The sequence below is a fragment of the Desmodus rotundus genome, chromosome 8 (assembly GCF_022682495.2).
Source record: "Desmodus rotundus isolate HL8 chromosome 8, HLdesRot8A.1, whole genome shotgun sequence".
NCBI classification, from domain to species: domain Eukaryota; kingdom Metazoa; phylum Chordata; class Mammalia; order Chiroptera; family Phyllostomidae; genus Desmodus; species Desmodus rotundus.
Genome location: NC_071394.1, coordinates 108,692,081 through 108,716,569, shown reverse-complemented (window position 1 = coordinate 108,716,569; position 24,489 = coordinate 108,692,081). Strand labels below are relative to the sequence as shown.

At 38.3% G+C, this 24,489-nt stretch overlaps 1 protein-coding gene across 8 annotated transcripts in view; it reads left to right on the top strand.

Annotated features, from left to right (window-relative positions):
• The first annotated feature begins 139 nt into the window (after nt 1-139).
• ANKRD28 (ankyrin repeat domain 28) overlaps nt 140-24,489 on the top strand; it is a 177,888-nt gene continuing 153,538 nt past the window's right edge. For 4 of the 8 annotated variants that reach the window (XM_053929636.2, XM_053929633.2, XM_053929631.2 and 1 more), the window contains exon 1: nt 140-543. Coding sequence is in view for 2 of the 8 variants with exons in the window: in XM_053929630.2 (XP_053785605.1) it covers nt 517-543 (27 nt within the window). In the remaining 6 variants the exon portion in view is untranslated. Of the gene's footprint in view, nt 544-694; nt 878-24,489 lie in introns of those variants that run through there. The other 4 variants (XM_053929630.2, XM_053929632.2, XM_045200120.3 and 1 more) reach the window with 4 other exon arrangements.

The following is a 24,489-nucleotide window of genomic DNA, read 5'->3' as shown; positions in this document are numbered from 1 at the left end:
CGCGCCCACCCCTCGCGGCTTCCTCCTCCCCGCCCCCGCCCCCTCCCTCTCCCGAGGCAGCGGGGGGCGGCACAGGCGAGCGCGATGGCGTGGCCAATGGGCGCTCCGCTTACTCTGGCCTCTCCCCCGCGCGGCCGCCAATCGCGGCGGGCGGTGGTGGTAATATTGTGGAGTGGAGTTTGGATGCCGCCGCTGCCGCGGGCTGGAACGGCGCGGCGCGGGGGCTGCTAGGGTATTTCGGGAAGGGGGCGTGAGGAGGCGGCGGCTGCGTGGGCAGGCAGCTGAGGGAAAGAGAAAGAAAGGAAGGAAGAGGGCGGGGAGTCCTCAAAGGAGGAGGCGGGACCGGTCGGGCTTCTCACCTCCCGGTGGCGGCGGCAGCTTGCTCGGGAGGCGGTGCCGCCCCCTGCCCGCGGACCCGAGAGTGCAGCCGGCCGCCGACCCGCCGGCCCCGGGTAGCGGCCGAGGCTACTGGGGCGGGAACGGCGGGCCGGGGCGGCGGCGGCGGAGGCGACCGCCATGGCGTTCCTCAAACTCCGTGACCAGGTAGGTGAGGGGCGGCGAGGCGGGATCGCGCGGACCAGGGAGGGAGGGAGGAAGGAAGGGGCGGGCGGGCGGGCCAGCGGTGTGGGCCGCCGGGGCGCCCTCTCGGCGGAGTGGCTGCGAGGGAGGCTGGGTGCCGTCCCGGCGACTGCGTGGGCGGCCGGGCAGGGGGCCGCAGGCGACCCTGCTGTCAGCGAAGCCCGGGCGGGTGGAAGCCCACGTGCCGCTGGGGGGCTTGCTGCGGTCGCCGCCGCTGTGAGAGGGGCGGGTCCCACGCTCGCCGCTCCGGCGTCCGCGTCCGGCGCGCTGCCCGGTTTGCGCCTTTCTGTCCTGCCAGGTGAGGCTCGGGCCTAACAGGTGGCTTCCTGCTGTCGCGCGGGAGCGGTGCTGGCGGCGGTGACCTAGGGTCACGACCTCACTCGCTTGTTCGCTTCGTCGCGTAGTTCAAGGCTCACTCTCTGCGGGTTAAAGGCGGTTGATTTTGCCTAGGGACTGGTTATTCAGCGTGCAAGTTCCCAGACTTATTTTATTTTGACATCTGTGCACCATCTTGGTTACTTTCTTGACTTGAGAAGAGCAGGTCAAAGAAAACCTCATGTGCGGAAAAGAGTAGTGACTATCATGGACAAAAAAATACTTTGTATCTAGCAACGATATCGTCACTATTTAAGGTCGATTTGTACACCTGAAAACATGAAAAGATGTGTAACAGGGCTTTCAGGCAGTGCAGAGGGTTCCAAACGTGTGTATCTCTCCGTTAAGGAAAAGGGAAATTAACATGTGATTTAAGGAGTCGCAGTAGACTTACTAGTGCTGAAATTTTATTTTTACCACTTGTTTTTCCGAACAGAAGATTTTGAACAGATTCGAGGGGAATGTAACTTGCATACATTGGGAAACTATTCCGAAAGTTTTTACACCTTTTGCAAAAACAGTGGGGAAAACTTGTATTTTTAATAGTCTTTGTGAGTGTTGTACTTTATATTCTGAATGTAAACAGTATTATGAATTCTCATTTAACAAATGAATGTTATTTTCTACTTAGGCTGTCATAAGTGAATTTTATTTTATGCTTAGGCTGATGACTGAATTATCATTTGGTATCAGGAAGGTTTTACTGGTGGTATTAACATCATCCGGAAATGATACTTTGATAAACTCAACTGTTCAGTCACGTTTATACATTGTATTTCAAATTATACAACTGTATTGTCCAATAGGATAACCACTAGCCAGTTGTGGCAACTTAAATTTAAGTTTGTTAAAATAAAATAAAATAAAAATTGAGTCCCTCGGTCCTGCTAGCTGCATTTCAAGTGCTCAGTTAGCCACATGTGACGAATGGCTATGGTATCGGACTGCACGTACACAGAATTTCTGATTTATATCATTAGAAAGTTCTGTGGGACAGCCCTGTTAAAGAATAACAGGTAAACCACAGTTAAAGCATAAACCCATTCCTGCTGATTCCTCTACAGTTGACTCACTTTATACTCTCAGTGGTGTGAAACTCAGGATCTAGGGTCTCCACTCATCTTTACCAGTCTTCATGGTACTTTGTGCTTCCGTAAGTTATAGTTGAAATAGTGTGAAAAAGTTTGCATTAGGAATTTGGTGAACTCTTAGGAGAGCATCCCATTTTATTCACCGTCAGTTTTAAACCGAAACAGGATTGTGTTTTCAGTCGTACGTAAAATCCAGTTGCACCATTGCATTTGTGTATTTAGAAATTGCATTTATGAAGCAATTTTGATACTATTTCAGGTTTATGTAATATCTATTAATACTCAGTGGTGATGGTGGTGTATAAAATGTCACATACAAACTTGAGAATGCTTGGACAAGCTAATGAAGTGAAATAGCTCAGAGGGGAACAAACATTGAAGTTTACCTCTACCAAGTAATTGGCTCATCTGATCTCTCTTTTGGGAGACTTTGAGAAATGAGTTTGTTTTTGCCTAATTTAAAGGGAATAGCTTTTAAAAGTCATCTTATATATTGCTATTTTATTAGCTGTTAGAAGTGATGGTAAAAATAAAATGGAATACAAATACTTTTTTTTTAAAGATTTTATTTATTTTTAGAGAGGAGAAGGGAAGGAGAAAGAGAGGGAGAGAAACATCAATGTATGGTTACCTCTCTGGGTGCCCCCTGCTGGGGACCTGGCCCCGCAACCCAGGCATGTGCCCTGACTGGGAATTGATCTGACGACCCTTTGGTTTGTAGGCCCGAGCTCAATCCACTGAGCTGCACCAGCCAGGGGACAAATACTAGTTTAATGTTTCCAATCTACAGGGATAGCAGTTCAGCTAGATGAATTATTTTATTTGGAGGAAAGGAGATCTGGATTAATACACAGAGTTGTAAAGCTGGAAAGTACTTGGTACAGCATGTGGCTCAATCCTCATTTATACTTGAGATAGGAAGTAGATCTTTTCTATATTTCCATATTTTCAATATTTCCATATTCACCTTGTGTATTATTTTCTTCTAGCTTTGCACATACAATTTAATCATAGAAGCAATAAATTAGAAGGGGGTTGTTTTTCTTTGTGCATGAAAAGAGGAGTTTTCTAGATGGCTTAAACGTAAAATCTGTGAGTAAATAAAGCAGTTTGTTTTCATATCCAGTCAAGGATCTGAATGAGACAATATCCCTCGTTTTGTGCCAACACCTAATACCGGGATAAGAAGTTACTACTGTACTATATTCTGTTAGTAAATAAAAATAATTTTTAATTATAAATGAAATGAAAATAATTTTTCTGTTTGTAGTAGGAACATGAAGTTCTTCCCTTGATTTCTTTTTTCTTACTAAAGAGTTTATATAGCATGAATTTGTAACACTTGCAGGGTTTTATTCAATAAGTGTCACTTCCAAGATTTTTATCCTATGCAGCTAATAAAAATTTAATCATGTGTGATTACATTTAGAAAATGTTTTAATTTTAATGTTTTTCAGCCACATTGAGATATTATTGGGGTGTAAGTTTGTGACATATAAGTTTAATGTATACAACATGATCGTTTGATACTTGTACATATAGTGAAATGATTAACTCAATAGGATTAGTTAACACCTGTGTTAGCTCACATAATTACCACTTTTTTATGTGTGGACATAACATTTAACTACTGTTATTTATAGTCACAGTGCTGTACATTAGATCTCCAGAACTTACTTATCTTATAGCTGGAAATTTGTACCATTTGACTAGTTTCATGAATATATTTTATCAGTAGTAATTCATAGTATAACCTATTAAGAAAGGTAGGTGGTCTTTGTTTAGGTCAGGGATAACATACAATTGGAAAGCTAAATGGCAACTGACTTGAGGCTTCAGTATCTGAAAAGCAATAAGGAATGATGGAGGTCATGGCAAATAGGAGTAGGTATGTTAGTTGCTGCTCACCTCTGGGCCATTGTTACTGTACAGGTGTACGTAGTATTTTTAGAACTCCAGTTTTGTTTTGTTTTGTTTTGGAAGACAGAGTTCAAGATTCTTATGAAAAATCTACTTATAGATGTTGGCAAGTTGGCAGTTTCCATTGACAAAAATTTAAAGCTGTGATTTTTGAAGGGGCTAGTAGAAGAACAGTTTGTAACAGCTAGTTTAGATGAGCTTGAGGAAAAAAAAACCCTACAAAGTAAGATTCCTATTAAAAAATAGTTTCTTTGAGACCTGGCTGGTATGGCTCAGTGGATTGAGCACTGGCCTGTGAACCATCCGGTTGCCAATTTGATTCCCAGTCAGGGCACATGCCTGTGTTTTGGGGCCAGGTCACCAGTGAGGGGTACGTGAGAAGAACCACACATTGATGGTTCTCTCCCCCTCTTCCTCCCTCCCTTCCCCTCTCTCTAAAAGTAAATAAAATCTTTTAAGAAAATTTAAAAAATTGTTTTCTTTGAGATACAATAGCCCAAATTGTCATAAACTTTTAAAAATTGAGATATTTATATACCATACAATTCACTCTTTTAAAAAGTGTACAATTCAGCTTTTAGTATATTCACAAACTTGGGCAACCATTACCACTATCTGATTCCAGAACCTTTTAATCACTGTAAAAAACCATTAACAGCCAGTCCTTATTTTCTTTTCCCCCTACCCCCTGGAAGCCACTAATCTCCTTCCGGTATCTATGAATTTGCCTATTCTGGATATTTCACGTATGTAGAATTATACAATACGTGGTCTTCAGTGGATGAAGACTTCTTTCACTTAGCATAGTATTTTTAAGGTTCACCATGTTGTAACATGAATTACTTGGCCATAAACTTAACGTTTCTAAAAACCACTTTTATGTTGTGTTACTGCTGCCTATATTGTGTATTTATATAATCTGGGACATTTGTTTTTATTTTCTGAGTTTGTTTTAAAACAAATTAAACTTTGTAGTAGTGCTATAGGATAATAGCTTTTATACTTGGATTATTTTTGTGTAGGAGCCTTCTTTTGTGCTCCCTTCTGGGTTAATGGTCAATAGGTAAGGATTCGTGATATTTTTTAAGCAGGATTGGCATATGTCAGTTAGTAGATGCTGGGTGGATAAGAAGAACTTCACCACTATTTTGGATAGTTAGTGAGTTCTTACCTGATTGAATATTCACTAAGGACAGAATGTTATTTGACTTTGAATAGGAAAAAAAAATAGATGATCCTTGAAAAATCTTGTAACTAGGGATGCAGAATATATGAAATGCCTAAGAACCTGATGCCCAGGTATTCAGATATTCTATATTGAGTGTCCCCTTGCTTTGTGTTGGGGACTGTAAGAGACACAGAGTGCAGTAGTTAACTATCTCTGTCTGCCCTTAAGAATCTTATTATCTAGAAAAGGAGAAAAGACTCACATAAATGCACAGTGACTGAGACACTTCACATGAAAAAGTTTATAGAGGTTGAAGAAAAACATTGGGAGCATGTTATTTGGAAATGTAACATAGTTCAAAAATATGTGTCCTATGTTTCCTGGTATTTTTTTGAGACCATGTACAATACCGTGTAGAACGTGGAGAGCTCCTTGAGATACAGGTGACATGCTTCAGTATTCACAAAGATTCACATGATCTGCGAAACCCTTCATAGCAAGGGAGGTAGTTTATGTTCACAGGAAAGATTTGTTGTGAAAGCAACAGTTGTGCAGAAAAGCAGCAAGAGGGAACAATGAAGGCAGGCCAGAAAAAGAGGGTGAATATCTGTGGTGGGATAGTGGACCTGATTAGTGTGTCTAGTTGGAAAGGACAGAAGGTAGATTAAGTTAACAGTGATTACATTATGAAGAACTTTAAACGCAGAGCTAAGAAGTTTGGCCTTCATTGGTAGGTGAGGGGAAGTCATAGCTGGGCTTTCTTAACCTAGGGTCTTTGAAAGGCTCCAGGAAGAATGTGCATATATGTAATTTTTTTCAAAAGGGTTTATAACTTTTATTAGATTTTCCGAGGGCCCTATGTCACCCAAAAGTTAAATAACTACACAGGTTTTAGAAGAGTAGATTCTAAAAGACAAACAGGGACAACCAAGATCCGTTAGGTGGCTACCGTTGTAATTCAAAACATACATACGTAAAACATTTTAGTACAAACTGAGTACATTAAGTACAAAGCAAAAGCTTGAATGGGAATGAATATATCTTTAAAGGATCCTTATAGTTATATTAATGGTTCACTTGTTTGTACAGTTGAGTGTGTCTTATATTCACATGACAATTGACAGTTTTTTGTTTTATAGTTCTATTAGGGTAAATTAAAAGTGAAATTCGGTCAAACATTGGTTACGGTAGGGAAAAAAAACCCCCAGCAGATAATCAAGGTAGTTAGATTTGGGCCTCATTAGCTTTCCCAGGATTTTATATTATTTCATTTTTATTTTTTTAGTCTAATGTAAAATTTATATTCAGTGAATGCACTCTAGCTGGGCTGGAGTAAGATGCTCCTGGAAAATGTTCTCTGCCTGAAGAAAATAGTTCAGGATTAAGTCTTTTTGTTCTGGATAATGCATCTCGTGGACAGTTCACATCAAACCAATCGCACAGTAATACTTATGATTTAAAGCAAAATAAGTGAAATTTCCAGTTATTTAAACCAATAATGTTTTAATGTGTTACAGTACATTGTATACAATTATTAAAGTTCTTAAGTACTTTAGATTTAATTTCCATTCCTACTCCCCAACTCCAGTTCTTACACTGTTAGATAATTCATCACCTGCCTTATGTGATACTGATTATTAAAAAAAAGTTACCTACATTCTCTGTGTGTATACTGATTGGCATACAAAGCAAAGTCTAGATAGGATTCTTGCCTCTACAACTTTAGTGAAAAGTTCACTTTTGCCTAGTAAATTTAAGTTCTGATTCTTAATTAGTGATGGTTTACCATTTAAACTTTATTTATTTGAAACCTAAAGATGTATCTTTTCTACTCTTAAGGTTATAAGGCCACAGATAATATGCAGCAAAGGACAATTAATATATTTAAAAAGAAAAATCAGGAATCAGTTACTTCTGAAATAATTATCTGTTCCAGAAACTGAGATGAGTTTTTACCATTGAGTAATACTACTTTTATCTTTATTTTTGTTATGTAAGGTACCCCCCCCCCAAACTTTTTATCTTATAATAGGAAATATAAATTAGTCTGGAGAGGCAGCTTTTTCTCTTGCTTCAGTTTGATAGCTTTTTCTTTTTAAAACAGCTTTACTGAGATACAATTCTCACACCAATTTAAATTGTACAATTCAGTGATTTTTAGCATATTTACAGAGCTGTATAAGTATCACCACAATCAATTTTGGAATACGTTATCATTCCAAAAAGAAACCTCTTAACCCTAAACCTGTCACTTCCTCTCTAGCCCTAGACAACTACTAATTTGCCTTCTGTCTCTATATATTTGCCTAATTCACTTAGCATGGTTTGAAGGCTCATGCCTTCAACCTATTGTATTGTAGCATGTATCAATATTTATTGCTGATATAATATTCCTATTGTATCATTCCACGTTTTATTTTTTCGTTCAACAGTTGTTGGATATTTGGGTTATCTCTACTTTGGGGCTAGTGTAAATAATACTGCTCTGAACATTTGTGTCAAAGTTATGTGGCAATAAGTTCTCATTTCTATTGGATATATACTTAGAAGTGGACTAGGTGGGTCATACGGTAATTCGATATTTAGCCTTTTAAGGGACTGCCAGTTCGTTTTCCATAGCACCTGCACCATTTTGCATTCCCACCAGCAGTGTATGAGAGTTCCCACCACGTTCTCAATAACTTATTATTATGTGTCTTTTTAAAACATTTTATTTTAGTCATCCTAGTGTGTATGAAGTGTTATCTCCATGTGGTTTTGATTGCATTTTCCTGATGGCTGATGATGTCAAATATCTTTTTATGAGATCCTTTGTCCATTTTTTAATTGAGCTACTTGTCTTTTTATTATTGAGTTGTAAGAGTTCTTTATATATTTTAGGTGCCAAGTCCCTTATCAAATATATGATATGCAAACATTTTCTGCCATTCTGTAGATTGTCTTTCTACTTGCTTGGTGATATTTTTTGAAGTACAAAAAGCTTTTTATCGTTGACTCCTAGGGTTTTAACTAGAGGGCCTAAGTGGATAGGGCATGCAAGAGGAGGAGTTGGTTTAAGGGTAAGATGAATTCAGTTCTGGCAATATTAAGACCTTAGTGGGACATTTAAGTAGAGAAGTGTTGTTACAGTGAGCAGTTACATGTGAGGCTGGGCTCAGGGAAAGGTGTTCTTAGTGGTAGTTGAAGTGAATGAGGTCACTCAGGGAATGAGAACAGCTCATGGCCAAGGAAAATACAAGGATATGAAATGAGTGGAGGAAAAGAAGCCTGAGAAGAAGCTACTAGAATTAGGAAGAGAGCCATGAGAGACTATCACAGGCCAAGGAGGAAAGCGTTTCCCACGTTACACCTGTGTTGTCTTAGGACAAAGGCTCAATTTTTTCATCACTTTTTAGTTTTCTTTTTATCCACCCACATTGTTTTAAACTTTTCCATGGAAATATTTTTTTTCTATCTGCCTCAAGCTCTTTGCTTCCTAAGCTAGTAATTCCTAACTTGGTCATACATCAGAATCACTTGGCTAGCTAAAATATAAATTTTGGGGGCCATATTAGATCTGAAAGAGGATTGATTACCTGGGGTAATGTCCCAGAATCTGTATTTTAAAACTTCTGGTAAAGACTGCCTTGCTCTTCACCAAGCTTGTTTCCTTTTCTCTCAGATCCCAACTCACTTATATATTTATTTACCAGCCTCTCTTGCATTTGGGAGTGGCCTTATGATTGAGATTTCCTAAATTCCATAGGAAATTAAGCAGGGAAGTGTTGAGTGTTTCTTTAGCCCTGACCAGTACAAACTTCTCTTGAACAATGCTCTCTTTCCTTCACCTGCTGATTGGGGATTGTCTCCCAGAGCAACTTTGGAAATGACGGTCCAAGAAAGCTGAGCTTCTGTCAGCCTGGGTCATCTCCAGCCTCCTCATGCCCCTAGATGATCATTGACATGTATTTTTGGACTTCATGTAAGCATGAAATAAAAATAAACTATTATGTTATATTACAGTTTGGGGATTTATCTTTTATAACATCTATTGCCTTTCATCAGTATAATTCTTTAGATTGTTATACAAATTCTGTTTTGGACCTACTGGCTTTGGTTTCTAGGTTGGTTAGTTTTCAGCTGTTGGTTCTAGACCTTATAGGTAAATATTGTGTTTTCTTTGTATTAGTTTTCTTGGAAATGGTTGTAATTAACATCATGTTTATCTTATTAAGCAACAAACATCTGTATGCTTACAACCTGTTGGTTCTTGATGCTGGTATACATCTTTATATAAAACAGGGTCTCTGCCTTTTAGTATGGGATAAATGGAATTAGATAAGGGCAGTTATCTTACCTGTGCTTTGAGATCCATCAGTGTAGAAATGGCTAATTGAACCCAGTGGTAGAGTAGGGACCCTTATTTTAATGGGACTTTATTTACATTCCTCCTGTAATATTGTTTTCTCTCATCCTTAGTGGGCAAAAGCCATACATAGTTTGTTTAATATCTTTAGAGCAGTGGCCCCCAACCTTTTTGGCACCAGGGACCGGTTTCATGGAAGACAGTTTTTCCACGGACTGGGGTGAGAGGAATAGTTTCGGGATGATTCAAGTGCATTACATTCAAGCTCACCTCCTGCTGTGTGTCCTGATTCCTAACACAGACTGGTACTGGTCTGTGACCCAGGGGTTGGGGACCCCTGCTTTAGAGGACTAAAAACTACATTTTTGGTAGATTTGTGTTACATGAGGGTATGTGCTTAAGCCTGTGTTTTTTCTTAATCTCTACCACCAAGAAAAAAAAATCGAATACTATAGGAGAACTGCAGTTTTTAGCCTTGATGTAGATTATAGTGTTAAACTTTTCCTGCAGTTTACTAAAGGGATTTTTGTTTTGTTTTGTTTTGTTTTAAGGAATATCTTATTGATTGCATTTTTCTCTCCCTCTTTTCCTTTTGAGGGAACTTTTGGATTAGAAATGGTGAAAGTAAGAAAGGACTTACTGCCTTTAGTGTTACATTCTTATTAGTGTAAGTTAATTGGGATGAAAAGCAGATAATTCAAACAGGAATTTAAAAGATCGTATGTAGATGGACAAACAAAAAGTTTATATATTGGATATATATATCCTCTCTTGAGTGGTGAGAAGTATCCCTCACTTTTTTTTTTTTAAGATTTTATTTATTTTTCAGAGAGAAAGAAAGGGAGGGAGAAAGGAAGAGAAACATCGATGTGTGATTGGTTGCCTCTTGCTCAGCCCAGCTGGGGATCTGGCCTGCAACCCAAGGCATGTGCCCTGACTGGGAATTGAACCAATGACTTTTCCATTCACAGGCTGGCGCTCAATCCACTGAGCCACACCAGCCAGGGCTCCCTCACTTTTTGAAAGCTTACATGATAGGCAGTATGTAGTTACTGAGTGTCAAACTGGGTCATGCTAAGAGGGAGAAGAGTGTCCCTGGGAGAAATATAAACAGCTAGGCAACCAACAGCCACATGCTGGAGAAATGGAGTTAGTTGACCTTGGATGTTAACAACACCTGGCTTTTAAGGGATGTAAAAGCAAAGTACAGCATCAGAGGTTAGCCCTGGAGTTGAAACCCAGTGAATAGTTTAGAATAGTAAGTATAGTATTAGTCGGATAGATCCAATAAGTAGCCAAATCCAACATACAGGCAGGTTGTTAGAAACTAGCATGTCTGTGAGAACTTGAATTATACAAATACAGAAGATACATGGACTCGAGACTTCAGTAAGTGAGGCTAAGGGGCTGTGACCTTTCAGACATTCTCATTTAATACTATAGCAAGGACAATGAGAGGGAACCTGGTTGGAGTATTTTCCAATTCAGAAACTAGTTAAGAGGTGTAAATAATACATGGTATGCATGTAGAAATGTTCTCAAGATTGTGTATATGTCAAATAATGGTTAATCAACTTATTTAACAGTGCGTAACCTTGTTTTAAAGAAACTTGTTTGTAAATTATTTTATATAGAGTCCCCAACAAAACAAATTATCCTTCAGTTTATCTTTTATCATAAAGCTGAACTTCTGTATATCACTTTCACTTAAATTTAGAGGTACCAACTGCTTATTACATATGATCAATAATGCATGGATTATTTTGCATGTCCTGGTGTATTACTGGTTTTAGGTCCCCCTATGGTTTGGCTGTTGAATTAATTGCTTTTGAAATGTCTCTAATCAACCTGTTTGTAATTTCCTTACTAGCAATGCTCCACCTTTTAAAACATCCAGATTCTATTATAAAGTCAAACAAACTTTTTATTACCTAGTTTCTTCAGCATCTTGGACCACAGTTTTGAACTTGGAATTTCTTTTCTCTGACCACAGCTGCTTTCATTGTTGGTTTCACCCACTTCTTCACCCACAGTGAACCTGAGCTCTGCTGTATTGAAACCTATTTTACCAAGTCTGCTAGGATCGATTTGGCCATACACTGGCCTCTTGAGAAACCTTGACCTCCTGATTTGAGCAGTACTGGTTAGGATAGTGTTTTCTGAAGCATGGAACAGCTTTTACTACTGGTGTGTTTCTTGAGATTTTGCATGGGTGACATTTCTGCTTCAATTACCAGATGTTGATTTGGCACCTTTTGCTTCCAGTTCAGACTTGAGATATAGCCTGGTATCCTGCTTCATTCTTACTTCCTCTGCCCTATTTGGCAGGGGTCTCCGAGCTCACTCCAATACAATCTTTCATACTCACTATTCTGTAAGTTTAAGTCTTCATTTTGTCCTCTTCAACACTCAACGCTCTTTCCTTCAACTGTCACCCTATCCATCATCTTTCAGCTTTTATTTCTGATTTTCCACCTCAGCCTCCTTTCAGTCTTTTTTGCCAACCTCTTGAGCTTCAACTCCTAACTTCTAAACACTGTCAGTATTTTCAGTTTCATCTCGGTCTTCTATCTCCTGCAACTTGCTGTTCTTGTTATTACCACCCTTTTCTCAGCAAGCCATGCTTCTCAGTGGGAACCTTACCTGCAGTTCTCCCTTTGCTGCTGTATTGTCGGTCTTTCATCCTTATTCTCTACCTTTCCTACTCCTATCTGTTGACTTTAAACAAATAACCAGTTATTTCTCCAGCAAAATGGGTTTATTCAGCAACAACAAAGAATTGCAATTGAGGACATGCTGTTTAATGGTGAACCACTGGCAAGTCTAGAGAACAAAGGAGAGGATCTGATCTCCCATAGACGAAAGGGAGGTTTAGAGGGGCCAATGTATACAAAGAGTACATTGGAGGAAACTGGTAGTTCAAAGTACAGTGGCTTTTCATTGGTTGAGTGTCTAAGGAGAAGATCCTCCTTCCTGCTGGAGTAGTAGAATAGAAAAGCATCTTTCTGTTGGAGATGAAAAGTATGTCTCTTCCTGTTTGGGGTAATTGACTCTGAGTGATACGGCCTTACAGCTTCCCCTCCAGGCCCTCCCAACCACAATTTAATGAGGTTTCTGTTCATCAGTCTTCATATCCTTTGTCTCAATACCACCCTTTCAGGTTATAGCTCCATTTTTACCCATGGCTTTATTAGACAAGAGAAGCAAATGACCTAAAGAAAATGTTGGGTAAATTATAATGGATGTCATACATGGATGTGGCAAACAATTATGATAGTCTTAATTGAATGTCTGAAATGGTAGAGCATGTGCTTTTAATTCTGGCTTATTAATTTATCACCTTTGTGACCTTGGGCAAATTATTTCACTCAGGTTTTGAGTTTCCTCACCTAGAAAAAGGAAGTGATAGTGTCTGTCACCAAGAGTTGTTGAATTAAATGAGGGCATGCAGAACCTCTGGCACATAGTTGGCACTTGATAAATGGTAGCTGCTAATGCATTGGAAAGGACTTTGGGTTGAGAGATCTGGGCAGCTCTGCTGCTGTCTTATGGTATGATATTGACCAAAGAAACTAAAATCTGAGCCTGAGTTTTTTTTTAAACATCTTTATTGAGTGTAATTCACACACCACAAAACCTACCGACTGTGCAATTCAGTGTTGTTGTTACTACTATTTTTAGTAAATTCACAGGGTAGTACAGCCATCACCGCCATCTAACTTTGGAACATTTTTATCACCTTGAAAAGAAGCCCCCTCCTTCTCATTAGGAATCACTCTCATTTCTCTTAACCATCCCATCCCCCTCCAACCTTTCCTTCAGCCTTAGGCAGCTAACTACTAATCTACTTACTGTCTCTAAGTATTTGCCTGTTCTGGACACTTGTAAATGGAATCATATAATATGTGGTCTTTTATGACTGGCTTCTTTTCCTTAAAAGGTTTTCAAAGTTTATTCATACTTTAGCTTGTATCAGAACTTTATTTCTTTATTTTGCCAGAAAATATTCCATTTTATGGACATACCACATTTGGTTTATCCATTCATCTCATGATGGCTATTGGATTGTTTCCCCTTTCTGCATATTTTTAATCTGAAAAATGGGCAGAGCGATGTCTTCATTGGATTGTGAGACTATTGGTAAAGTGTCCAGTATATAGTAGTTGCTTAGTAAATGATCATTTACCCAAACAATTTAAACTATATACCCTTCACTTTCAGTCAACCCGTGGATTACTTCTTCCAGGTCTATTTTCTGTTTCAGCTGTAGGACCACTGAAAATTGGTGAAGAAAGTAATGAAACCGAGCTCTGAATATACTCCATCCAGTCTAACTTCAGTTACATCCTCATGGCTATTTGACAGTCCTTGTCATATCTTTTGTATATCCATTAATCTTTAATTTCTTCTTTCTCCATTTTAACATGTAGTAGTGTCTCCTAATTTACTTAGAAAAGGGAGGTCTACGTACCCATGTAAGCTTTCTTATTGACCCTCTTACTGCAAATCATTTATTTCTGTTCTTTGCTTTATATTTCTCTCTTTCTTATTTTGCCTCAGAGGAATAATATGTATTTTTTTTTTTGTAGATTGTTCTACTGTACTCCAAGTCATATCCCCATCTAAAATTTAGATGTGTTATTTTTATTTTTTCATTTTTTTGCACTTTTCTCTCCCCACTCCCACACATTGTTATATATTGGTGTCTGGATGGACACTACCTATTAACCAAGATTCTAATACTCAGATTGGGTAAAACCAGGTAAGTAACACCCACTACAGACAACCTTAAGGCTTATTTCTGTATGGGTATGCCCTATGTTACAATATAACTGAAAATATGCTTCAGTGTAAAGTAGTAAATCAGAATTGTTTGAGTTGAATTTCTCTGATTGGAATAGTGAAAACATTTTCTTTTCCATTGTCATATGTTAAGACTATATGTAATATTCAAAAAGAAAAGGAAGATTTTTTTTCATGTATCTTTTTATTATGAATCCTGGAGACAAGTCAGACTTATCCTGCAGGTGGTCTTCTCTCTGAACCACATTGCATCTAAAATGTGCTGAGTTTGTATGGCTTTCCTTGGTTCTATATTCCTGTGTGCCTAACTGCCCTGTCAGCAAAGCTTCCTTTTTACCCAATTTAGGTCTCTCCAGATACAGTTCAGTCATTTTCTGTGGTGTTGTCTACAAAGATTTTGTATAGTTAGTTGATCAACCTTTCAAGTTGGATTCAGGAAACTGATTGGTTAGACCAGTGGCTTGCCCCTTTCCTTCCTTCCTTCCTTCCTTCCAGCAGTTCATTGAGGTATAATTTTCATATCTTAACAATTTACCTGTTTTAAGATTACAGGTCAATTATTTCAGTACACTTATTTATTTTTATTTTATTTTTTAAAAAGATTTTATTTATTTATTTTTAGAAAGAGTGGAAAGAAAGGAGAAAGAGGAGAGAAATACCAGTGTGTGGTTGCCTCTCGAGTGCCCCCTACTGGGGATGTGGCCTGCAACCCAAGCACGTGCCCTGACTGGGAATCAAACTGGCAACTCTTTGGTTCACAGGCTGGTACTCAATACACTGAGCTACACAAGCCAGGGCTATTTCAGTACATTTAAATAGCTGTGTATCTATCACCCCAATCTGGTTTTGGAACATTTCCATCATCCAAAAATGTCAGATACCTATTTCGGAATAGGTATCTGATAAAATATCCAAGATACCTATTTTGGAAAACTGCAGTTCTCCTGTTTCTTTTTTATTCTCACACTACTACCACACTTGACACTATCTACCTGGACATAGCATCAGACCACACATATTAAGAGTTTAGTCCTACAAGACTGCCCCACTCCCTTCAGAAGCCAATCACAAGTCCAGGTTATCCCCTGTGCTTATGACTGAATATAAATCAGAGGCTACTGATTAATTTACTAGAGTGGCTTACAGACTCACAGAAAACATTTTACTTACCGGATTACTGGATTACAGGATTTAGGAATGGGAAGAGGGCAAGGTATGTGGAGGGGAAGGGGGCATGAAGCTTCCATGCCCTCAGGGCACACCACTCTCCCAAATGCCTGTGTATTCACCAACATGGAAGCTCTCTGAATCCCATCCTTTGAAGTTTTTGTTGAGGCTCCATTACATAGGCATGATTGATTAAATCTTTAGCCTTTGGTACTTGAACTGATCTCCAGTCCCTCTCCCCTCCCTGGAGGTAGGGGTGGGGTGGGACCAAAACTTCAACCCTCTAATCACCTGGTTGGTTCTCCTGGCAACCACCCTCCATCCTTAGGTGCGTTCCAAAAGTAACCTCGTTGAGTATAACAAGACACATTTATTGGTCTCATCACAGGAAATTCCAAGGGTTTTAGGAACTCTGTACCAGAAAGAAGGATGAAGACCAAATATGTGTTTATAATTAAAAATCACAGTGTTATACAATACCTCGTACCTATTTTGCACTCACTCCTGGTCCCACCTTCTGTACCAGGTAACCACTGATTATAGGTTTGTCTATAGATTTACCTTTGCTAGATATAAATGGACTTATAACACAGGGGCCGTAGACTGGTACAGATCTGTGGCCTGTTAGGAACAGGGCCACGAGGGATGCTCACCTGAGCTCTGCCTCTTGACCACCCCCCCTCCCCCACCACCACTCTGCCCCTGTCCGTCTGTGGAAAAACTGGTCTCTGGTGCCAAAAAGGTTAGGGACCACTGATACAATACATACTCTCTTTTGGTCTGGCATCTTTCATTAACATAGTGTTTCTGAGGTTTGTTCATGTTGTAGCATATATTAATTTTTTATTGCTGTACCACATTTGGTTTATCCAATCACCAGTTTATGGAAATTTTAATTGTTTCTCCTTTTTGGCCATTATAAATAATGCTGCTATGAGAGTATTTATATATAAATCTTTCTGTAAACATTTGTTTTAATCTCTTTGGAAAGATTCATAGGAGTGAAATTGCTGGGTTGTATGGTAAGCTTATGTATAATGTTTCAAGAACAGCCAAATTGTAATCCCCGTTGTATGTTGCTGGTTTTTGGTTTGCTGATGTTACCATTGTAAATGGGGTCCTTTCAGTGAGTTGCAAGGAAAGCAAGGAGACCTACCGTATTTTTCAGAGTATAAGATGCACTTTCCCCCCAAATTTGGAAGGAAAATGGGGTTGTGTCTTGTAGTCCAAATGTAGCTTGCCTGGCTTGCTGGTGGGGGAGGGGTAGCGGTGGAGCAGGGTCACAGGAGGCAGGAGCAGGACCAAATTTTTTGCTTCAAAATTTTTTTTACTATTTTCCTCCTCTAAAACCTAGGTGTGTCTTATGGTCCGGTGTATCTCATAGTCTGAAAAATATAGTACATATGGGAGGATAAGGTGTAATGGTAAGATTTATTGTAGAAGCAAAGTCAGAGGACTGTCCTGGGTTCAGCTCCAGCCTTCTGTGAAAGAAGTCAAACTTGTCTTCATCAGGCCTAGAACAAAGGCCAAGGTCCAGAGATTCTCTGCCATTGATTCAGTCCATGCTAAAGCTTATTCCAAGCTTTGTCTCCATCTGTCTAGCTTAGTCTGTTTCTGGCTGTGCTTCTGGTGGCGCTGTGCCCAGGCTTACACTTGGAGTCCACACAGCCTGTTGTGGGCCCCAGGTGGCTGATAGGCCCCTTGGCTGAGAGAATGCGCTATTTTGTTGAGGATTTTTATATATCCATTTTTGTGATGTCCTTGTCTGGCTTTAGTATGAGGTTAATGTTGGCCTCAATGAATTGGAAACTATTCTTTTCTAGAAGAGTTTGTGAAGTATTGGTATTATTTCTTTGAGTGTTTCGTAGAATTCAACAGTGAAGTTGTGTGGGTCAGGCTTTTTCTTTGTGGTTAGCTGTAATTACTAATTCAGTTTCTTCACTTTTTATATATAGGTCTGTTGAGATTTCTATTTCCTCTAGAGTTAGTTTCTATAACATGAGTTTTTAATTTTTCAAAATTATTTTTTAACATTAAATTTTTTTCAGTTACAGTTTACACTTGATATTTTATTTTCTATAAGGCTAGTGGTATTGTACCCCTTTCATCCCTAATTTTGGTAATTTGTCTTCATTCTTTTTTTCCCTAATCAATCTAGCTAAAGGTTTGCTAATTTTGTTGGTCTTTTTTATTGATTTTTTCTTTATTTTAATCTCTTTCCTGTTGATGTCCTCTCTAAAATTTATAATTCTTTTTTTCTGCTCGCTTTGGGTTTAGTTTGTTTTTTCCCCCAAATTTCTTAAGATGGAAGCTTACTTATTTAAGGTATTTCTTTTCTGATATTAACGTGTACAGCTATTTTTCTTTTAGTACTGCATTAATCCATATGCTGTTTTACTTTTGTTTTCATTTGGCTCAAAATATATTCAGAGTTTCTTTGTGATCCATGGGTTATTTAGAAGTGTCTTATTTAATATTCAAACATTTGTAGATTTCCCAAATTTCTTTTTGTATTCTAATTTAGTTCCGCTGTGATGGAGGAATATTCTTTGTATTCTTTGTATCATTTCAGTTCTTTTAAATTTGAGGTTTGTTTTATGGCCTAGCGGATAGTTTCTCCTGGAGAATATTCCATGCATGCTTGAGGAGAATGTGAATTTTGCTGTTGTTGGATGGCGTCTTCTTTACGTGTTTGTTAGGTCTGGTTGGTTAATAGTGTTGTTTAAATTCAGTATTATTAACTGGTTTTCTGTCTACTTGTTCTGTACATTATTGAGGGTGGGGTATTGAAGTCTTTTACTGTTTAATTGCCTGTTTCTCCATTTTTTTCATTTTTTGCTCCCTGTATTTTGGGGCTGTTTTGTTAGGTGTATATGTTTATATTCATTACATCTTCTGGTTAAGTGTATACTTTTATAAAATGTCCCTCTTGGCTGCGTAACATTTATTTTTTTACTTAAACTCTATTTTGTCAGATATTAGTGTACAGGGTGGGGCAAAAGTACATTTACAGTTGTGAGCACACAAAACATAGAGTTTATTCTTGTATTATTTATTATTGTATTATCTTCTATACGAAGAAGTATAAACCTACTTTACTCCAGGTCTCTAATGGTTATGTTTGCATGCTGTATCTTTTTCCATCCTTCCAACCTTTTTGTATCTTGGAATCTAGAGTGTACTTATAGACAGCATATAGTTGGGTATTCCTTTTTTAATCTAGTCTAACAATTTTTTTAATGGGAGTGTTTAATCCTTTCCTATTTAATGTTATTTTTGAAATGCTTGTATTCGCATCTCCTACTTGCGCTTTGTTTTCTGTAATAACCTGGTGTCTTTTTTTTTTGATCCTTGGTTCTTTTTTCAACTTCTGTATTTTCTTTTTATAGATTTAATTTTTTAAAATTATATTTTTCGTAGTGTGTGTTGTTGGGATTACAATATATATCTGAATTTATCACAAACTATTTCAGATTAATACTGATAATGCTCCAGTATAGCTCCATTTCCTCCTCTCTCCTTTGTGCTCTTATTGCTGTATATATTACGTTACTTACGTAATAAACCCAGCAATACAGTGTTTTAATTATTGTTTTAAATACTGTATGTCTTTTATAAAATGTATTTTATTGATTATGCCATTACAATTTTCCCAATTTTTTCCCCTTTGCCCCCCTCCACCCAATCCCCCCATTCCCTCTAGCATCCCCCGCCTTAGTTCATATCTATGGGTCATGCATATAAGTTCTTTGGCTTCACCTTTCCTGTACTGTTCTTAACCTCCCCCTGTCTATTTTGCACCCCCAATTTGTACTTCTTAATCCCTGCATCTTTTCCCCCCATTCTTCGCTTTCCCCTCCCAACTGATAACCCTCCAAATGATGTCCATGGCTATGATTCTGTTCCTGTTCTGCTTGTTTGCTTGGTTTGTTATTTAGACTCAATTGTTGATAGTTGTGAATTTATTGCCATTTTAATGTTCATAATTTTGATCTTCTTTTTTTATATAATTCCTTTTAGCATTTCCTATAACAATGGCTTGGTGACAATGAACTCCTTTGGTTTTACCTTGTCTAGGAAGCACTTTATCTGCCCTTCCATTCTAAATGATAGCTTTGCTAGATGGCGTAATCTAGGTTGTAGGTCCTTGCTTTTCATGACTTTGAATACTTCTTCCATTACCTTCTAGCCTGCAGAGTTTCTTTTGAGATATCAGCTGACATTCTTATGGGCACTCCTTTGTAGGTAACTCTGCTTTTCTCTTGCTGCTTTTAAGATTCTCTCTTTATCTTTAACCTTTGGCATATTAATTACAATGTGTTTTGGTGTGGTCCTCTTGGGTCCTATTTGTTTGGGACTGTTCTTTCTAGACTTGTATATCTATTTCCTTCACCAAATTAAAGCAATTTTCTTTCATTACTTTTTTTCAAGTAAGTTTTCAATTTCTTGCTCTTCCTTTTCTCCTTCTGGGACACCTGTGATTCAGATGTTGGTATGTTTAAAGATGTCCCAGAGGCTTCAGCCTATCCTCATTTTTTTAAATTGTTTTTTCTTCTTGCTATTCTGATTAAAAGCTTTTCTTATTCCGGTGGTCTGAATCATTGGTTTGATTCTCTGCTTCATCCCCTCTACTTTGGCCCTGTAGTTTCTTCTTTATTTCACTTAGTGTAATCTTCATTTCTGTCTGGGTCTTTTTTATGCTGTTGAAGTACCCAATGAGTTCCTAGAGCATTCTGATAACCAGTGTTTTGAATTCTGCATCTGATAGGTTGCTTATCTCCATTTCGTTTAGTTCTTTTTCTGGAGTTTTATTCTGTTCTTTCATTTCGGTAATATGTGTCTCCTGAATTCGGCAGCCTCCCTGTGTTGTTTTTGTGTATTAGGTAGAGATGCTTTGACTCCCTCTCTTAGAAAAGGCACCTGTAAATTGTGTGGGGTGGAGCCTTAGGTAATTGCCATGGTGGGGCAACCCACGTCACCACTCTGGCTCTGTGTAGGAGAGGGCTTGGAGAGGGGACACTGCCGCTGCCTGGCCTCTGGAGTTTTGCTTGGGAGGAAGCTGTCTCCCAGCACCAGCCCTCTTGCCAGTCACTTCATTTTCTCCCTGTGTACACCACTGGTGCCCTTCCAGCTGTAAGTCTGCTGCTGAATCCCAGAGGGTATGGGTCTACACAAGTCCTAAGTTGGTTGTGGGTCCGTTAAGAGGAATCTATTGAGAATCCTGAATAGTTTCTCCCACCACCCCAATCCCCACTGGCTTTTACAGCCTGAAGTTATGGGGACTTACCTTCCTGATGTTGGAACCCTGGGCAGGGTGGTCTTGTCTGGGCCTGGTATCCCTAGTTCCTGAGGTATCCCTCCCAGTTTTTACCCCCCCCCCCCCCCCGCCCCCAACATGGATGTGGGACTGCCCGTTTCTGCTCCTCTCCACCCTTCTTGTGTTTCTGCCCCTCCCTCCTGTCTGGTTGTATGTGGCTTCTTTAAATTCTTGGTTGTCAGACTTTAATACAGCTCGATTTTCTGACAATTCTGGGTGAAATTTGTTTTGTAGTCTAGTCTGTAATTTTTGCTGTAGTTGTACATGGAGGCCAGGTGTTTTTATCTATGCCTCCATCTTAACTGGATGTTTAAACGATGTATGTCTTTTAAAGAGGAGGAGAAAGAAGAAAAACATAGGCTTTTATATTAACCAATATATTTACCATTTCTGATACTTTATTTCTTCTTGAGGATTTGGGTTACCTATTTGGGAAATAGGTATCATTTCCTTCCTCCAGTGTAGCTCCATTCTCTCCTCCCTTTTTTTTGCTATTACTTTTATATATATTCCATCTTTATATGTTATATGCCTAACAACTTGTTTTAGGCAGTTACCTTTTAAATCAAGAAAAAAACCCAAAAATATATTTATACTGTCTTATATTGTCATTTTTCCTTTACCTGTGGTTACCTTTGCTGGTGTTACTTTTTTCTTGTAGACTTCAGTTATCTGGTGTCACTTACTTTTTCATCCTGAAGAACTTCCTTTCATCTGTTACTCCCGAAGAATACATGTTAAAGTTAGTGAGTGCCCGCCCATCTTCTCAATTAGGATTCATATACCTTATGATCATATTCACAGTAGTAGCTGAGTGAAGATTTAGAAGGGATGGCAGGAGATGAGGCTGGGGCAAAGTATGTAGAGGCCAGTTCCTAGAGTATCTTGGGTTCTGTGCTGTGGAATTTGAACCTCATAGCTGTGGGGACAAACCATTGGAATTTTTATGCAGAGTTCTGGCACCATGTTTGAGCCCTGAGGAGAGGACTTTGAAAGACTGGATTCTGAATGCTTTTTTAGCAATGGCAGGCTCTAAGAAGAAGGTGAATCTGCCTTTTTCTCTGAAATTCCTTTTTCTTTGTGCTTTTGGGCAATTAAAAGACGTTTATATCCAAGTAGCTACTACTCCCTTGCAGGCACAAAATATCTACAGTTTTATAGTTTGTCAAATGGAACCATGGAGCTGGCTGAAGTTTGTGAAACAGCAGTTTGAGAATCACTGTCATTGGATGAACAGATTGCTTACTGTTTGTGTATGTGGGAATCGGTGTGTATTGAAACTTAAATAAACATCTTTTGGCATATGACCTTTAAATTTTTTTTTTTCATTCTTAAAGGCTGATTGTACATAAGCAGTACCTTTCAGTAGTTCTGATATGACAGAGAAGTGTTTCATTGTTTTATTTGGCACTCACAACTTTTTTTAACCATAGAAAGAATATATATAAGGAGTTTTGTTTTGCTTCCTAGAAAAAAAATGAAGAGCAGAGCCCTTATTTACTCCAGGTTTTTGTCACTTACCAGTTTTTCACAGAAGTATAAAATCAAAGGAAAAATCTCCCTTCCCCCAGTCTTGCCAGGTTTTGTTGTAAATAATCCTTGTTATTAGCAACTTGTCAATGGATGTTTTTTCCTTTGAGTAACCTAATGCAGGAGATGACCTTGTTTCTGTACCACTCTCATAATTTATTGCCTACTCTTGCCTTTAGGAGTACAGGAGCTCTTCTTTTCATTATTCATAAAAAATCATCAAACTGCCATTTTCAAGAGTCTAACATAGTGTTTTCATTGAAGTGATGGAGGTTAGAATTGAAACTGTAGGGGAACTTACCTATGTAGTCTTGAACTTTAAATTTTTCGGAGAGTAAGGGCCACATTTTTGCCCAGCACCAAACAGGTAACAAGGAGTTAGGCATATAATTATGCCACGTGTTTTCTAAACACTAGAATGCAAAATAACATTTTACCTACGACAGTCAATACTTTGATAATATCTTTGTGAACCAGCATTTTCCAAATGACTGATTATAATTTTATAAAATCATACATGGGTAAAAGATACATTAAAAGTGCTCAAATTTCATTGTGAAAAAGTATGAAAAGTTCGTTGGTTTAGTTTCTCATTTCTCATTGTAACCAATGTTTAAGTGATACCACTTGTGAAGTTTTGATGCAATGTCAACGAAGAATATCCACAATTTTTTGGAAAAGATTTTATAATATGGCACCATTTTCTGGCATTATGAGTTACAGATTTTCTTCATATAGTTGAAGCAGGAAAACTTAGCAGATTGAATGCAGAAGCGGCTCTGTTACTCTTTACTGTCTTCTATTTAGCCAGACATTAAAGAGACTTATAAAAATTAAAACAGCGTCACTCTTTTCACTAGTTTTTATTTTTTTAAAAGAGTTTATTTATTTTTAAGAGACGGGGGAAGGGAGGGAGAAAGAGAGGGAAGAAGCATCAATGTGAGAAAATCATCAATTGGTTGCCTCTTGTATGCACCCCATCCAGGGACTAAACCTGCAACCCAGGCATGTGCCCTGACTGGGAATAGAACTGGCAACCTTTTGCTTTGTGGGGTGACATCCAACCAAGTGAGCCACACTGGTCCAGGCCTCACTAATTTTTTAATAAATAATTATTTTCATAAAGTTATTTATATTGATATGTAACATTAAGTTGAAAATATTTAAGTAATTATTCAGTTTTAATTTTAAATACAGTAAACATCAAAATAAGTAGCTCCCATAAATAAAACTCTTCAGGGTCCTCAGTAATTTAAAAGTGTGAAGGGGTTTTGAGACCAAAATTTTTTTTGAACAGATAGCTTTCTGAGATTGGTCCCTCAAATATTGTTGAAGCCAAGTTTGTGTCTCTTGAGTAGGCTACCATAGGCTAGAATATTTAAATTCCTTGGGTTTTTATGGAAATGCTGGCTTTTTAGTTCAACTCAAGTGTATTTTTAATGTGTAAAATATATAGCAGAATTTATGATGGTTAATTTTGACTCCATATGGCTAAAAAAGCATGAGTGGAGAATTATATCTGGAAAAATGACAAAAAGAATTGCAGGAAATAGTAGAAAATATTTTCTAGAGGTTACAATAGGCAAATGATCATGGAAAAAAGCATCTTATGAAAAGGCATTATTTTATGAGAGTCTTAGAGAAATAAGATGGGGTTTAGCAAACATCGTAAATGTAAGAGATTGCATACCCATTAAAGGGGGATTTTATTATAGGAGCATGTTAATTATTGACACACATTAGAGCTTTATCTAACCATAAAGAAATCATAGGTTTTCTGTTTCCATAAACACCGAAATTAAAGCTGTGGGTTTGAGTGAATTGTTGATTGGTTACTATGGAAGTATTTTAGGCAGAATCTAGGAGAACTTTACTAAAAGTGGTTTAGAGGGAAAGAGACTTTCCACAGATGTTTTCTTATCTATATAAAATTAATCAGGATTACCTTGATTTAGAGTCCTGGTCTTGGTTAACCCTTTGTAAAGGGTAAGTTTGGCTTGTATTTAGGGCTTTGAGAGATACCTGTGAAGTTAATGAGTGCTGTGTGGCGTGGGAAGTTGTGGAAAATCCAGAAGAAAGCAGTGAGGAAGATTTGTCAGTGGTTGAGTTAAAAGCTTAGAGGCAGTGATTTTCTCCTCTGGATATTAATATTTTTTGTTAAGCTGATTTTGTAAATGTAATTTTTTATGTGTAC